The 17,618-nt window shown below is 40.8% G+C and overlaps 1 protein-coding gene across 1 annotated transcript in view; it reads left to right on the plus strand.

Moving 5' to 3' along the window:
* Positions 1 to 17,618, plus strand: part of CASR (calcium sensing receptor) — a 72,952-nt gene that overhangs the window by 19,227 nt on the left and 36,107 nt on the right. The window contains exon 2 of the mRNA XM_027681576.1: positions 10,784 to 11,229. Within this exon, the coding sequence (XP_027537377.1) occupies positions 11,045 to 11,229 (185 nt within the window). The 5' untranslated portion in view covers positions 10,784 to 11,044. The remainder of the gene's footprint in view (positions 1 to 10,783; positions 11,230 to 17,618) is intronic.

Consider the following 17,618-nt stretch of genomic DNA (forward strand, 5'->3'; position numbering starts at 1 on the left):
CTCTTCTCTTCTCTTCTCTTCTCTTCTCTTCTCTTCTCTTCTCTTCTTTTCTCTTCTCTTCTCTTCTCTTCTCTTTTCTCCACTTACTTAAATAAGCACAGCAGAGCTGTTTCTTTATCAGACTCCTGCTCCTGCATTTTTCCAACCCAATTAGGCCATTACCAGGGCTAAATGAGGCATAGAGCCTCCAAAAGTCACACTGTCGTCCCGGAGATGAAGCGTGTGTAGCTGCAGAGCTGGCAGGCAGGCAAGGTGGCTGGGGCTCACTGGAGTGTGACCCTGGGTGTTTTTCTGTTCCAGAAGGATCACCTTCAAAAAGGAGTGAGGGGGAAGTCAATTAAAAAGTAGTATTTTAAAAAGCACTGTGTTAATGAGAGGTTGCCACGTTGTGGTCAGTTACCGTGGCTGTGTTTCTTAGGGTTGCACGGATGAAGTCAGTGGTCACAGCGTCTTCTGATTCATGGACAATGTGACAAAAAGGACTGTGAAGACCATAAAAACTCTCATGTATCTTCCAGTGGTTCTGATATTAGTTTTTAACTCACTGGTCAAGAGCTCCCTCCCTGCCCCTATGTCTGTAGTGGGCAGTCCTGCTCTCCTGGCAGACAGCTGGTACTCCAGCATCCAGGCACCGTTCCCAGCTGTGGGCCTTCAAGTCATTAGTACCATTCCAATCTGTGCAATAATGCAGGGCGCTCTTCAACTCTTTCCATGACACAAACCCTGTATTTGCTTCTACTCCCAAGCTGCTGGGAACTCTGTGCTGGATATAGAAATGATGCAGAGAAGGATGTCATCTGTCCTGCCCTGAAGCTCTGGTATCCCTCACACAAGGGGAAACACAAGGGGAAAAGGATCTGTTGAGAAAACTGGAGAGCACAAAGCTTAGCAATTAGGCTTCTCAAAGGCAAGCCTGGGGAAGCTTGCCTCCTGCTTTATTTCAGAGAGGAGCTTTGCCAGAAAGGATGGTAATTTTCCATCTTTTGCTGTTTTAAGAACATAAGATGTTGTGTGCTGAAAGAAAATTAACACATGCACTTTATGAATTTTATTTTTGAAGAATGAAAAGAATGGATGAAGTCCTTTGCTCCAAATACAGATTATTTTAGAAGCTGAATAGCTTTGCTTGTCCCTACCTGCACTTCAGTTCTGCTGTCTTTACTCTCACTAAGCAGTAATTACCAGCTAAATCATATTAAACTTCTTGAAGAATATGTTAGTAGAATCAGCTGCAATACTGAATTCACCAGCTAAATGAACCTAGTAGTGAGAAAGATACAATTCCTAGCCTTTTTCTGTTTAAAAGCACAATAGATCTATTGAGATAAATGTATTCAAAAGAAGCCCACACTGGAGCATTATTAGGCATGTTCCTCTGGATCTAGTTGTAGTGGTTTGATATGTTATTTTTAAAACAGCATGCTCTTTAGCTGGGCAGTCTCCCCAGCAAGAGCCATGCTCCTGGTCTTCTTCAATGCCCAGTCTAGCTGATTTGGTTCATTGCTTTGTCTCAGCAGTTCAAGCTAAACTACCAAAGTTGGCAGGAAAAAGCTAAAGTGAGGGTTTGAGATCTATTTTGATGACTCTTTGAAGCTCCTGATGACCTCCAATGGTGATGCAATAAAAAATCACAGGTGAGATTGTGATATCTTAGGTGATTGTATCAGCTGAGGAGAGTGACGGGGAATTTTCAATAGGGGAATATCACTCAGGGATATATATATTTTGTTAAGGAGAATGTTGGAGTCTCAGCTGTGAAGAGAAATGAATTTGAAAAAAGTTAAGAGGTTAATTATTTTATTCTAGGGCTGACTTCTATAAAATTAAGGCTGTTTTTCACAAAACTTTTTCCTTACGGCTTTAACCAAGTGCTAGCTAGTGTCTTGTAAGACATTAGCCCTATAATTGTCTAGCACAACATTTTTTAAGCAGGTATCATTGGCTACTGCTAGAGGCAGGCTCTTATACCAAATGAACTGCTGACTGGCATCTGAATGGCGATTTCCATCCTCCTACATTACAGGGTAGAAAACGTACATCTGTAGGATTCAAGATGAATTCTGTAAAAAATCTAAGCATGATTATTGAAAAAATGTTTACACTTGTCGTCTCCATCTTTTACAAATTGTCATGGCAATTTTGCTTCATACAAACTTGTAAATAATATGATGCATTCCTGAAGAGGGCAGATGGAGCAATAGGGGTGAGGGATGCTGGCTGTTTGCATGCTGCTTCTTTGGTATTGCTACTTGCCAGTTCTGGCTGAATGTCGTGGGTCTGTGGTATCATGTTGCTGACATCTTCAGCAGGAAAGCGCAGCCCACAGGTCCAGACAGCATTTCTTAGGTGACTAATATAAATAATCATAACTGATAAACATGTCCTTGCATATCACATTGATCTTCCAGCACATTGCATAGGCAGATAAGGGTCACTGTTCCCATTCAGGGGTCAATGTGTAGCATACAGTATCCTATTCCTGCCTGTGCTCCAGCCCCCATGGGACATGCTAGCACAAGCCAGCTCTGCAAGGAAAAGTCAGCAAAACCTGCCTTCTCTCACTGTAGGACTAGAGTGGAGCATGTGGGCATGTGCCTGTCTGTGCCAGTTACTCACCTGCCCTCACGCCTGCTGTTCTACTCTTGAGTTTCTCCTCTGCTTCTTCTGATTTATGTTTAATGATTTTAAGTGTTCAGCAGAACTTTTATCCTTGCTAGAATTTAACATTTATAATGAGCTTTCTGAGACCCCCCTTACACTGAATCTGTTTTTTCCTTTCCTGGGGATCCTCTTCCCTCCTGCCTTCTTTAACAGGAAGACGTTGCACATAGTATACAGGCAAAAGAAATATAAAAATAGAAAAGAGTGTTTTGGTATTAGAATGAAAGGAAGAGAGAGAAGAAAACTGGAAAAGGAACAATAATTATTCTGTTCAGAAAATCATATAGAAGAGAAAATAAGCAGTGGGAAAATGGGAAGAAAAAAAAAAGAAAGTCATCCTGGGCCACCAAAGAACTAGAAACATAAGAGAAAAGATAGAAAAAAAAAGACAACAAAAATTCTGTAAGAATTTACTAATAAATCCTGCTGGACTCAATGTAAAAAGAAACCATCCAACACAAAGACAGTGTTTATTTGTTTTTAGCAATAGTATAAATGAGAATGAAGCAGCCAGCCAGGGGCTACTTTAGTCTCTGATATGGCACACCACTAAATAACATGCTAAGCTTTTAGAATCCACTAAATTTCATTAAAGTCAAATCTCACTAAAGTTGAGCACATACTTAAGTGTTTTTTCTGAATTGGATTTATGTTGAAACTGGCTTGGAATTACAGTTGTCCTTATTGTTTGGTTCACTGAGGATTCTGCAGGGGGGAAAAAAAGGACCAAATAAAGCATTTTGCTTCAGATGCAGAGATTTTTAAAAAAGAAATAAAATAAAATTAGAAGAAATTACTAAGCAAAATATGTTTTTCCCTTGTAAGCAACCTGATAAAGTTTGATTTGAAAAAGTGTGCAGCTCTAAGATCTGTATTTATTTTTTTCCTAGAGAAAAGCCTGGATCAGCCTTGATTCAGCTGATACTCAGTTTAACATCTGTTGACATGGATGTAGGAGAACATCACTTTCAAAAGACCATACCCAGTGGTAATCAGAAATATATTATCCTAGTTTATTTAAAAGCTGCCCTTAACAGACAGATTTAGTGGCTTGCACCTAATATTGATGCATTGTAGAAGGTTTTGGAAAGAAGAATTTTGCTGATACAAAGCAGATTCTTCTTCTCATGTTTATTTACATGATCCGAACTTATTTGCTCCTGCAAATTTGTAAAGGAATGATCAAAACTTGGTCGATTAATTCAGAAAAATAAAAAAATATAATTATGTTTTGCTGTATTCTAGTGTTCTTATTCTGTTATTTCATGTCCCCTGATCTTTCAGCTTGCTAACCAGCAGATCTAACGCTGGCCAATCAAAAAGTGTGACATCTCTTTTGAATAACACTGCACTAAATTGTGTAATTTTAGCTACTTACAAATGACTGACTGCTTTGGCATTTCTCCCACCACTTCTCTATTCTTTTCTGTCTCACGATGTAGCACAGAAAAACCCAGCTCAAAATAGCCTCCCCCAGTGTCCACTCCTTCTTACCTGTTATTTTCTAAACAGAAGAATGAGAGACAAAAATTAAAGGGAAGTGTATGGTATAAAGCATCAAGGAATTGATAACTACAATAGTTGCTCCTTATTCTTTCCAAGACAGACTAGAGAAACATAGTTTCATAAATTGTGTTCTTTGATTGGCATTTATTGATATTACAGAATTGAGCTGAAGCCTCTTCTCACTTGCTTTTAGAAAAGCTCATCTTAAAAGAAGTGGCCTGGTGCAAAGAGTGTAACACAGTCATATTGTTTTATGGGCATGCTGAGCGAGGAAGAAGGACTTTGCTAGGGGAATTGAGTCCTCTTGTCGTTCCAGAGATGTTTCTTGTAAGAGAGGAATAAGATAGATTAGGAGCTGGGAAGGATGAAGAAACTTTCCGGTTACCTGTGCAGGTTCTTTCTGTAGAGCAGTGGTGGACTTCACTTCTGTGTGTTGTGAACACAGCACCCATTAGCACTTCTGTACCTCCTAAGGGCAGACCCAGATAAGATATTAATTCTGCAAATTAGGAATTAAGAGCAATTCTTAGTCGAGTGACACTTGCTGGCAAAGCTTCTGTGTTTAATGTACAGGAAAGGCTTGCTTGAGATGCAGGAATGTGTATATATAATATGCAGGAATGTCAGGTACTCTGAGAGGCACACAGGTTGAATGCATGGCTGTTTCACCTGCAGGCAAAAGTCTGAACAACTCAAATTTTGCAAACCACATCCCAGTGCCATATGCACCATACCACAAGAGTATAAAGTGTCTTCATTCTGCAGAGCATCAGAGCATCCCCCAGGCTTTCTTTCTCCATCTGTCCAGGAACGTCTAGCCACATCCCAAAAGATGGAGTGGGGTAAAACAGCTGTCACTGGAATGTATACTTATTAATGTGGTGGGTAAGGCTTTCTTTCGAAACAAGGGAAGTTAGAGAAACCGATTTAATAAAAAATGTTACCTTAGCAAAGTAGTTCGCCTCCTATTTTATTGCAGATTTTAAGGGTCTCCCTTAATCTTCCCTGTACATGAAGACAAAATCATTGAAACTACCAAGAAGCCTTAGGCTGGTATTATGTCCAAGGCATCTTTTCATCCCCTTTGAACAACAAATAAGATGACATGCTTTTAACAGGAGGTGTAGGAAACAACCAAGTTGGTAAACCATGGCACAACAAGAGAAGGTCGGAATCTGGAATGCAGAGAGGCAAAACAGGACAGCTCTAAGGTGTAGACAAGATGGATTCTCTGGTACCTGTAGTCTCTAAATCTGACATTGCTCAAGGGTCTGATGCAGCTCCCAGCATAAATTAGCATAGTCAATAACTGGTGGGTTTAGGGCAGCTTCCCAAAAGGCTGCAAATGGGCTGCTATGGCTCTGGAACTTCCTAGGACTTGGAAATCCAGCCAAGCTCTGCTGTTCTGCATGGCTGCTGCTTGGTGCTGAAGCTCCTCAGCATTTCTTAGCAGTTCATTAAGCAATCTAATGCATTCGTCACATGTTGTTTCTTATCAAGTCATTTCCTTGTGAGCACTGGGGACAGAGCAGAATACTTTGCTTGGTAGGGTACCTTGAATGCATTTCAGTGCTCCCTCTTAAGTGCACATGCGTGCACTTTTGCTGCACTTGTACTGAAGAAGACACAGGAGTGGAAAGATGAGAAGTTGCAGTATTGTCTTATTCCCTTCCAGTTATTGTTTCAGAGGTTTGTGATATGTCTTATAGCAATGAGCCTTAACTCTTATTGCAGAAAACACCCTTCAGAAGAACAAAACCAGTCTTGCCTATAAGGTCCCTGGAGCTGCTTCTCAGGCTACCTTACAGCCACATCTGTGTGGAAATTACTTCAAAGACATAGGTCACCCTCCACATAGATTTCCACCAAGCACTTAAAAACCACTTACAGCTCTGTGTTTGCTGATGGTGTTTGCTGAGTGCATTCGATGAGTCTCTAAGGTGTTTTCTGTTACCATTTCTGTTTTTTTCCTTCCCACCATCAGTAAACACAGAATTATTTCCACAAAGGGATATCACATTGCAGGACCCAAATCACACTGAACAGGGATGTTGAACATGACACTGATGCAAGTTACCTGAAAAGTGTTATGTGAACCCCAAAGCCTGATGGAAAGGCAGTTGCTAAAAAAACATGCAATTATAGCTATATTGCTTGGCATGGGATTGTGCAGACTTTATGAGCCAGGACTGAAGTGGAAGGGAGATCAGAGGCCTTGTAACCCCACATTAAATCCATGCATGGTAAATGCTGCCTGTGGGAAGGTTTGGATTTCTACCTGGTTGTGCAAGAGCCAGGAGCTGATGCTCTTTTGACTACCATTGCTACAGCCAGATTTGTTGAAACTCCTTGAAACATAATGGTTTGGGTTTTTTTTACTCCTGGTTCCATTTTCCATATTGTTTTATCTCAGACATCAGCCTCTGACAATTTAGGCTTCCTTGTTCTCAAGTTTCTGTGTTGAGCAGAGTATCAGCAGTGATATCGTAGGCATATTTCTGTCACTGTGGTATTTTGTAGTGCTAAACATAGATCAGGGTGTGACTCCACACTCTTTCACAGTAGGTTCAGTATTATTTGGACACCAATATATGATCTTAGGAGTAAAGAAAAGCTAAAGATGTGGCTGCTGCATAAAAATAATGTTAAATATACAAAAATTCTGGAAACTTAAATGGTAACTCATGGACAAACTTAACAATGTGGGGCATATGAGGTGTAGCAGAATTAAATCTGTTACAATTGCCTGGTTTACTATATTGTTTTTAATATTTAGTTTATCTTGGAGAATTGAGAATGTTACTCTATCACAAGTGCTCAGGTTTTTCATGACCAAACTAAACATGTTCTTAGGCCTACCTCTCCTTCCGCAGGCTATTCCTCCCAGTGCTAGGTATATGGCTTTCTTCATTTGAACTGGCCAGGTGTTATTATTTATGAGCTTCAGCAGCTTCTTTAGTACTATGGCTGATGTGTTTGCTGTGGTTTTGGCCTCCTCTTAGCTTTTGCAATGCAAGGTGTGACTGTAATGTATCATTTTTTAACATACGTTTTCTGTAGTCTAATAGTGAATTAGCATCTTAATTCCTGCCAGAAAAATTCCATCCACAACAGATAACACACCCTCACACTAATAGCAGGGCATGGAAATACTGTTCTGGTGACGCTGATGGTCTTGTGGTTTTGATGATATTGTAAAATCTTATTCTCAGTAAAAGCTCTAGCATTCACATTTTTTATTTAGTTCAAAACCAAGCGTATCAGTAATGTTTTCAGAAGAGTCTCTATTCTACATCTGAATTTTGCTCTACACCCATCAGAACTCTCCCAACTTTTCCAAGGCTGAGATTCCATTTCCAAATCGTGCTATTTGTCCAGATAAAAATCTCCTTCTTCTGGGCAGTGTGTTGTGTAAGAATTGTGTTTTTCTGCATTGGCAATAAGTCCTTCATAGTAAATTTTTAGTTTATGCTTGCCGCCTTTAAAGATTGAGCAGTTTAATTCCACAAAACTCAAGCACAGCTTTTCCATCTGAGCACACCAGCAGTCTGGTTTTCATTGCATCTTTGATGTGCTTGTCCCTCATTTTGACCAAAGAGGTGCTGAGCTAATGCCTGCTCTGTTGACAACTGTGAACAATTTATGTTTTCTCACATTGTCATGGTACCTCAGCACTAGAAGTCTGATCTGCTCTTGGAACTATGAAGGCTTGTATCCTGCGTCCATTGTCCAGAGAAGTGCCCTTCTTTAGCCATCTTGAGCAATGAGATGATTGGACACAAAGTTAATGACGTATATCCTCTCTGTTTTCTGTTCTACTTGAACCTCTTCCTTGTCTGTTGCTCATGGCTCCAACCTTACCGTGATCTAACCATACACCTTGAATTAATGAAAGAATTTCAAGGTACAGCAGGATATCTGCTGAAGAGTTTCTGTCACTGTAGCAAACTACAACTCTTCATTAAAGTGAGACTTAATGATTCTCAGATTTAAAAGCCACAAAAAAGCTAATGAATTGCTCTGGCACCTGCACTACACAAGGTATAACTCTCCAGCCAGTAATTAATTATTTTATCAGATTCCACAGCTCCTGACTGAGCTTTGCTGGAAAGTTATAGAAACTTTGAAACTTCAACAATCAAAAGCTGAAGAGAGTGCTTGAGCATTTTCTGACAAAGCAGCGTTTCATCAGAAAACAGTGGTTTATCAAAACAAAGAAGCTCTATGCAAGTCTCCTGGTGGAGCAGTGCTTTGTAGACGTGCAGCTGGAGTTCTCATAAGTTTTTTCTTTGTGCCCAGCAGGCCCCAAGGGGTGGATGAGCAGCTTGGCTCCTCCAAACCACCCAGCTCTGGGTGCAACCTCACGAGCAGACTGTTCTGGCCATGGGACATCTAGGCCTCCCAGAGGTGGGACAAACCTTCTCTTTTTTGGATCTGGGACAATCCTTTTGTCATGGGCACGATCAGGAATCTTCCCCAGTTTTCTGCTGTAAAAAGGTCCTGAAAGCCTGAGAGTCTCAGCTGAGCTTGTGCGTGCTGGTTCCTTGTTGGTAACCAGGATGATCACATCAAGTTTAGCACATTCTACCTTTGAACTGAATGTGAGGGAAAAGCTTTCAGAAAATGAAAATTTCTTGTGAGGTTTCATGGCTTTGTGGATATAAACATGCCAAACTTTGCTTTGTGTTCAGCTAATGATCTACCATAAGTTAACAATATCATGCTGTTCCAAAAAAGACAAATGCCATGCTGAGATGTATAAACAGGGCCGTAGCATGCAAGACACGCGAAGTAATTCTACTACTTTGCTCAGCACTTGTAAGGGCCAAACAAGGACACTGTGTCCATTTCTGGGCACCAGTCTGCACTAAATGTGGAGACATGCTGGAGAGAGGCCAGAGGACTGAAACAGGAATAATCTGAGCTCAGGAAAGAATCTTTATGGAAAAAAAAATTAAATTAATTTAATTTGCTTTGTCTGAAAAAAGAAGAGAAAAGGAGGAGGTGAATTCAAATCCCAAATAAGGCGATTATGAGCAGGGAGGCACTGGCCTGCATGCAATAAATGGGAGAAGACAGGCTTAAGCTGTAACAAAAGAACCATTCAAGTTAGACTTGAGAAAACATTTGCTTTGGTAAGAGTAGAGAAGCATTGGAGTAGGCTGCCCTGGGTGTCTGACAGGTCTTCTTCCTCAAAAAATTTTAGAGAAAATATGCCAGGAATTGCACTACTATTGCTGAGCCCTTGGGCTAAGGGGCAGCTGCATGATCCCTTGAGATCCTTTCCAACTCAGCTACTGTAGGTACTTGAGCGGCTGCTGTTTGTAGATCGTGGTTAGTTACTGTTTGATTGATAAGCACTTCATATGTAATATATGCTATGAGTGTGCCATTCAGTTCTTTTCACCCAAAGAATAAAGATTTATTGAACATTTCAGGCTTTTCTGCATGATTTAGCCTGACAACTAAAACATTCATTCAACTAGCAAAATGGTTGCTGTAACCTTTTCAAATACCCACAACTGTACCCTGGGTACCATTTCTCTCCACCTCAGCTGTTTCTGCCATGACAACAGTCACCTGATATCTCACCTGTTCCCGGAACCACTTTAAGTTCCTCCACTGAAGCTTAGGTGAGAGAGCTGCTACTTCCACTTCCAAGAGAGTTCAGAATCAAGATGTCTGGTAGTTAACAAACAAGAGTGGAAAAAATATTGAAGATTATTTTTAAAGGGAAGGGGGATTAAAAATATGGCTGTGTCAAAAAATATGAAAATGACTACTCATTTGTAATATTTTTCTTCCATAAGTAATATTATGGAATTGCATTTGCTGAATATATGTACAGGGAAAAGTTGTTCTGCACTGAAGAGCTTTTAAGCAAAGAACTTAAGTGCTAATACTAAATAATGTTTTACATGTAAGAACATTTGCAAAGGAAAAAATAGCAATGGATCCCAACCTTCCATCTTAATTCAGTTGCTTGTTAATTTAATCTTCTTTTATTTATTAGCTGAAAACTGCAGGACCACAGTAATTTTTTCTATTAGTAGTACAATTTCCACCTATAGTTTGCTAAGTTTTATGTCTGGAGTCATGCACTAGCAGGTAATTGAATCATTGGCTGTATAATGCTTTCCTTTAGTAAGGAAGAGGCTCATGATCTTAATCTAATTAAAGAAAAGAGAACTGAAGGAAAATTTGCCACAACAAAAGTTGATACTAGAGGATATTATCTGGCAGCAAGCTTGCTGCTGTTCATTGGGAAATAAGTATTTTCAAATATAGTCATCCTCAGGCATGGAGAGCACTTGAAAGCAGCTGGGAGACCCGTGTCTCCCAGTAAATGATTTGGTTTTCCAGCTATAGCTGGTATTTAGGTATGGAGAGTTGTTGCCTTACATATGTCACAGAAAATCAGGCAGCTGAAATTGTTTGAGGAGGTGTGGCTGGTGTCACGGAAGTTTGTCAAGGTTGTAAGGTGTCCCAGGTGGGTTGTTGAGTGGGGCCAGCTTCGGGGACATACTGAGGGGGTGATTTGACAAAGCAGAACCATCGTGGCAATGTGGAGCACTGGTGTGTAGTTGGGATCACTTTTCAAGTCTTTCTTTTGCAGTTCTCAGAGATGGGCTCTCCATAATGCTTCGGTTATGAAGAAAGAAGGACTGCTGAATAGTTGTTTTGCAATGGAGAAGACAGAGGGAGAAACACCAGCACTGTGGTTCTCACCTTGTTGCTTATCTCCCTGCAAACATGTGCCCCAAATCCTCTCTGTGCTGTATTAAGGAAAGGAAAAGCTTAGACATTACGACATCTGCTTTCTTACATCATCTTTACCAATTTTGCATCCTATAACTCCCTGGTGAAAAGAGGAACAATGACTTTATATAGCTGCTGCTTGATTCTTTTGCTGTTTACCTGGAACACTGCTGCCTATGGGCCAAACCAGCGGGCACAGAAGAAGGGAGACATTATTCTCGGAGGATTGTTCCCCATTCACTTTGGAGTGGCTGCTAAAGACCAGGATCTAAAATCAAGACCAGAATCAGTGGAGTGTATAAGGTAAGCTAGTAAAAAGGAAAATAAAAAGTTTTATTGGGGAAGTCTTCACCTTTCTTAACTTGAAGTGACATTCTATCCATTGTGTAAATATGCATTGTAATCTGATGCTTTTAGAGGCAATTGGTGTAAATAATAGAAAAAACAAGTTAAACAGTAACATAAATAATATTTGCACAGTAAAAGAAGGCAATCTTTGTACTACTTGGAGCTGCCAAAATATTAATATACTGATCTATCTAGCCATTCACAGTGGACATTTGATTAGTATCTGAAAATTAGCTTTCCTAGCAGAGGGACATAAAAGAACCCATAGTGCCATTTAGTTCATTTGATTAAAGTAATGCGTAGCAAAATAGCTTGGAAATCAAATTTTATTGGGTTTTTTTTCCACGTCTGCCTGTCATCTATGTTTTTACAAACAGTTTAGTTGCCTAAACAAGTGGATAGGTGAAAGTGAGATAGGTAACTGCTTTTGAAAAATCCTACTGAACACATAAACGTCTCCTTAGGACCTTTACAAAGGTCAGACTTTCCTCACCCAGAGTCCTTTTCTTTTGTGTAAACAGTGTATATAGGTTTTATCTTTAGTGTTTGGCAGTTAAACCTGGAGGGACATGCACATGAAAACAATTTCTCTTATTACTGAAATGTAGCCATTTTTGTGATGAAACATGAGGAATTTTTAACCTTACAACCCTGCACATAATACACAGAAAAAGTGGAAAGTGAGACAGAAACTGATACAACTGGAATGTCATATAAACAAAATATAAGAAATTCATGTGGACTTCTCTCATGACCATGTACAGGAAAACACTTCAGTGTTATGGGGCTTCTTCTGTAATCATATGTGAAAAATTATGTACCTGGAATTATTTGGACCTCTCATCCTACACTGGGGATCTAGTATAGTTGTGTTGCAGATGGCAATGAAGAATGGCTGACAGCACTCCTGCTATGCTTACAGATTTCAGGTGTGATTTCCCACTGAGACACTGAGCAAGACACGTCCATCTACATTATGAGATCATCCCCAGATGCTCTCATAGGGAACACACAGAAATGTAATTAAGCAGAGATTATTTTGACTTCTTCTGTGCCAGCACAGGAAAGTCATGAACTAAATGTATGTGGATTTTCTACTTCATGGAGCAAGAAACTCTGCCAGCATTCCAGTATTTTTTTTCCCCTCCCAAATGCAGCATTTTAAAAGTGGAATGCAGGAAAGCAGTGGATGGTTTCAGCTCCATTGTCTTCTTTACCTGCTCCAGGCGGAAGGCAGGACAATGTAGATATTTGCAAACTGAGTGTAGTTTTCAATTTTGTCGATGCTGATTCAGCCTCAGTGACTGTCTTGAAATGGTCACATTATTGAAACGGATCACTGGAAAATGTTCTGCCACAAGTACTACAAGTGTGTGGTTGCCAAAAGGCATGGTAATGAGGTAGCACTGCCAACAACAGGCAAATCCTGAAAAGCCAGACTAGGTGTTTTAAGGACACAGTGGGAGATCTTCTGGGTGGCATTTGATCTGCTAAAAGGCATCCTCCAGCCGAAATTTGCCTGGATAAAATCTGTGTTCCTCTTACCCCAGCACCAAGAAGCTGCAGGTGCAAAAGAGAAAAAAGGTGACTGCAGAGGCAGGCATTTGTGGCATTTGCTGCTATCCTTCAAGGAAATGGATAACTTGGGAGTTGACAGCATAATGCAAAAGGAGGAGGAATGAAGGTCAGAGATCTAGCTGCAAGGCAGTAGAAACTACAAAAGGAACAAGGGAATGATTGGACCAGAGATCATAGAATCATAGAATCATAGAATAGGTAGGGTTGGAAGAGACCTCCAAGATCAAGTCCAACCCCTGATCCAACTCCAATTACTATATCATGGCACTAAGGGCCACGTCCAATCTCTTTTTAAAAACCTCCAGGGATGGTGAATCCACCACCTCTCTGGGTAGGCCGTTCCAATGCCTGATAACCCTCTCTGTAAAGAATTTCTTCCTAACATCTAACCTAAACCTCCCCTGGCAGAGCTTGAGCCCATGTCCCCTTGTCCTACTGTTGGTTGCCCGGGAGAAGAGACCAACCCCCGCCTGGCTATAACCTCCCTTCAGGTAGTTGAAGAGAGTGATGAGGTCGCCTCTAAGCCTTCTCTTCTCCAGACTAAACAACCCCAGCTCCCTCAGCCTCTCCTCATAGGACTTGTGCTCAAGTCCCTTCACCAGTCTCGTTGCTCTTCTCTGGACCCGCTCCAGCACCTCAATGTCCTTCCTGAACTGAGGGGCCCAGAGCTGAACACAATACTCAAGGTGTGGCCTCACCAATGCAGAGTACAGGGGAAGGATCACTTCCCTGCTCCTGCTGGCCACACTGTTCCTGATGCAGGCCAGGATGCCATTGGCCTTCTTGGCTACCTGAGCACACTGCTGGCTCATGTTCAGCCTCCTGTCGATCAGCACCCCCAAGTCCCTTTCTGCCTGGCTGCTCTCCAGCCACTCTGTCCCCAGCCTGTAGCGCTGCAGGGGGTTGTTGTGGCCAAAGTGCAGGACCCGGCACTTGGCCTTGTTGAACTTCATTCCATAATGACTGGAAATTCCTCATTGCACACATCTTTACCAGCAAATGTCCATTTGCAGGACCTGTTTAATTCAGAAGAGGTTGGACTGAGAAGACTTTTTGAGACCGGTCATCAGATTTTAATGATGGAGACAATTAATCAATGGGAACATTTATGTGTATTCCTTGTTATTGGTACATGTCAAATTGAGAGCAGATATTTTTCCTGAAAGATTTTTTATTTTTAGAATTATTGAAGACAGAAAATTCCTCTCACTGGAGTTGTACAAAGATCCCTCAACACAGACATGGTGGTTCTTTTTGGGTTTGGACTCTCTGACTAGGTATTAGGCTGTGGCAGGGTTGTGCATGCTGACTCTTGAGTCCAATACATTCTTCAAGTCAAGTGTCAGAATCTTACATATCACGTGTGAGTTTCCTCAGTTCTGGGCAATAGACTAGCCTGGAATTATCAAACCTGTATTTTTGAGGGGAGAAAAAAAAATATATGTTCTAGTTTCTTCACAAAGTAAACCTGTTCTAGTTTCTTCACAAAGTAAACCTGTCCAGTCTTGCAGCCTCAAGAACTTCCATAGACCAGGAAATAAATGTGACTGTACCTGGTCAGTCAAACCAAAGGTGCTAAATCTGCCCCATACCTTTAACTGCCCTTGTCACCCTTCTCTGAGCCTTCTTCAGCACTGCTTTATGTTTTCAAAGCTGAGGCTAATCAGTGTTATACCTGCCCCCTTTTCAGATGGCTGTGTGCAGCTTAATCTCTGAACTACACAGGAAAATGTGTCTCATATCACATAAGAAAATTAGACTCAGGTCACTCTGGGAGTATGAGCATCCTCTCTCTCTCCTCATACTCTCCCACACCGGGCTGCAGCAGCAGCAAGTCATCAGACCATGTGAAAAGCTCCTTGCTTTGAAACTAAAACAAGACCTAAGGGTCCTACTGAAACCCTGTGTGTGTGGTCTATTTTGGAGTTCAGTATCAAGCAACTTAAGATAATGTGGCTTTCCTTTCTTTTGAGGACTGTTCAACCTAATCTGTGCTGTTTGGACATTTTCCCCCACATTTAGCTCTGTTCAGTGCCATGTTTATGCTCTCAAACAGGGCTTCTCAAAATGGATAGGACAATTTTCTCTCCACTTTTTCAGTTTTCACCTTCTTCATGTTCTTGTGGCACAACATCTTTCTCTGCAACTTAGAATACATAATGGCCTGAACATACTGTGCATACTTTGCACATAATTATTCAGAAAATTATATACATAACTCAGCAGTGAAAGGAAAAGGGAAGAGTAACAATCTGTCTTTTTGTGATGTTGCTACTGAAAAGGCATCTTTGTGCTTTAAGCAGGGAGTTGTAGAATCCAAAGTGAAAACATACTTGTGATTTTGCCACACTAAATGTCAGATACGAATACAAAAAGTGAGAGCAGTTTCATTTCCTGTTTATTGTTTCAGCAATCAAGGACCCTGCATTTGATAGAAATACACCCTCTGTCTTTGTGTGCCTCAGGTGCTGTTGCAGCAACTTTCCTTATAACATTTGCTGATGCATATCTGATGTGTGCAGTGGAGGCAGAGGCTGAGCACAGCACAAGCAAGCCCTGACCCCCATTCCATTCCCTGTCAGCACCCACAGAAGCCTATTCATAACCGGATTTCTCTGCCCTTTCTTGATTTCAGGTAGATTAGCAGTAGTGGTCATGGTGGTATCGTTAGTCTTGTTCTTGACATTATTGCACAGATGGACCATACCCACGTATTCCTCTTACCATAATGAACTGCTTGCAGTAAGGATACATCTCTCCTGAGATGAGATACAGTGTTGTCAATATAGTGTTGCTAGGTCATAATTTTTAATGATATTTCCTGTATTCTGATCAGCAGTCTAGCCAAGTTCCCACGCTGTGACACATAGTTTTAGGATGTGAAACTGTGGTGAGACGTTCTCCCCATGTCATAGTGCAGGAGTTCACAGAGTATAGCTCCAGGACTCTTTAGCCCACTGAGTCTGTCTGTCCATCTGAGAAAACAGAATTTAAATTCTAGCCCTTGAAGATGTGTTTGCTAATCCCACTGCAGACCTGAATGTATAACAAGCTATTTAGGATTTTTTTCCTAAGACGAAATTATATCCTTTTTCACTTTTTCTTCCACTCACCTTCTAAATTGTAATTTTTTCTTTTTTTTTTTTTGTCTGCACAATACCCTTCACCCATAGTCCTAGACTGTAAGAGGGGTAAGCAACTCATTATACCTACTGACTGCAGGAATCCAATGAATGACTGAAGGTCTCCCCTTTGCATAGCTTAGAAATAACAGTGGTAGTAGCAGCAATAACATGTAATTAATTTACTGGAAATCTAGAGAGGACAGAGAAATTAGTATGTGCATGCAACCATTAGAGAAGGAGGGGTGCTGGTGTGAGACAAAAGGCATATGCAGGCTTTGCCACCATTTTTGAATATAAGTACCTGTCAGATATGGGAGGGTAAGTGAAAGCTGTATTCAGAGCTTTCACTTTTTCCTTCTTTTCCTTCATATTCTGTTGCCTAGTGCGTTGTAAGTGTGATAAATGAAGGTCGTGAATACACATGAGGTTGTGAATTCTTTCGTTTCGGAGACCAACCAGGATCAGGACCAATTTCCCTGCTGGATGCAGACAGTAAGATCTGTTAAAACCAAACCAGACAAACAAACAGGGGATGGAACTATGAGGAGCTTAAACCATGAAGTGACCTTTTGTCTCTTAATTTATGTACCCTTGCTTTGAAACACTGACTGAGACATTTAAGCCATTCTGAGCACCATTTGACAGACACATTTAGTATGTAGAAAACTGGTCTGCTGCACATCTGTCCTCTGCAGATATGGCAGTTACAGTGAGGATTTGTGGAGGTATTGTTTCTGATTTCTCTTTCTCTGTGCTCCTCTCTGAGAATAGAAAGATCAGTGGGTTGAGTACACTGGCAAGTTGAAGAATAGGCATCAGAGGGGAAACGTACGGAATTGGTGTAAATAAAGATTCCCATCTACACCTGTGGGCTCTGAATTATTTACATTAAACCCTCATTTAGAGCTTAATGGCCACTTTTTATAGCAGCACATCTCAGAAATGTTAAAATACAAGACTATGCAAACATACCTGTAAAGTAATTTGCCAAAAAATGAATTTTGGAGGGTGCTTGTTTTCCAGCAGGAAAATACCAGTGACTATTTAAATATTCTGGAAATCTAATGAAAGTTTGCTTCTGTTAGTAAATCCTGTGCAGTTTCTTTATGGAAATTACCAGTCAAATTTCTGCACGGATGACAGAGCATTCCAGTGACTAGTCAAATTAATCACAGCAGCAGCGTAGCACAGGAGGTCAGCTGCATCAGTGTGACCTACTGCCAGGTTCAAAGGCTGCTCTTACCAATCACTCATGTACACACCAAGCCAAAAGGAGCCTATCTGCAGCCCCTTTCTGGGATCTTACAGCACGATAGGAGAGAATTTATTCACTAAATTTCCATTCATAGGGATTGAAAAAATCTCGCTTCATTTAGATCAGTTTGGCAGCACTACCTTCATCTGATCATATCTGTATTACAGTACTGATACAACACTGTACCAACAATGCTGCTACCAACAGAGGTGCAACTGAAGAGAACTGCAGGTCTCCTGCTTAGGTTACTTTGAGATAAATTATTGAAAGCATTTCAAAGATATTTTGGAGTCTAGCTCCCAGAAAACTTCCCCTACTCTCCTTTCTCCTCCAAAATAAAAACATCCAAATTCAAGTACCTGAAGTAGAGGCCTTATGATGTAAAT

Source organism: Neopelma chrysocephalum, unplaced genomic scaffold (genome assembly GCF_003984885.1).
Source record: "Neopelma chrysocephalum unplaced genomic scaffold, ASM398488v2 Primary Assembly neopelma1_60, whole genome shotgun sequence".
Taxonomy (NCBI): domain Eukaryota; kingdom Metazoa; phylum Chordata; class Aves; order Passeriformes; family Pipridae; genus Neopelma; species Neopelma chrysocephalum.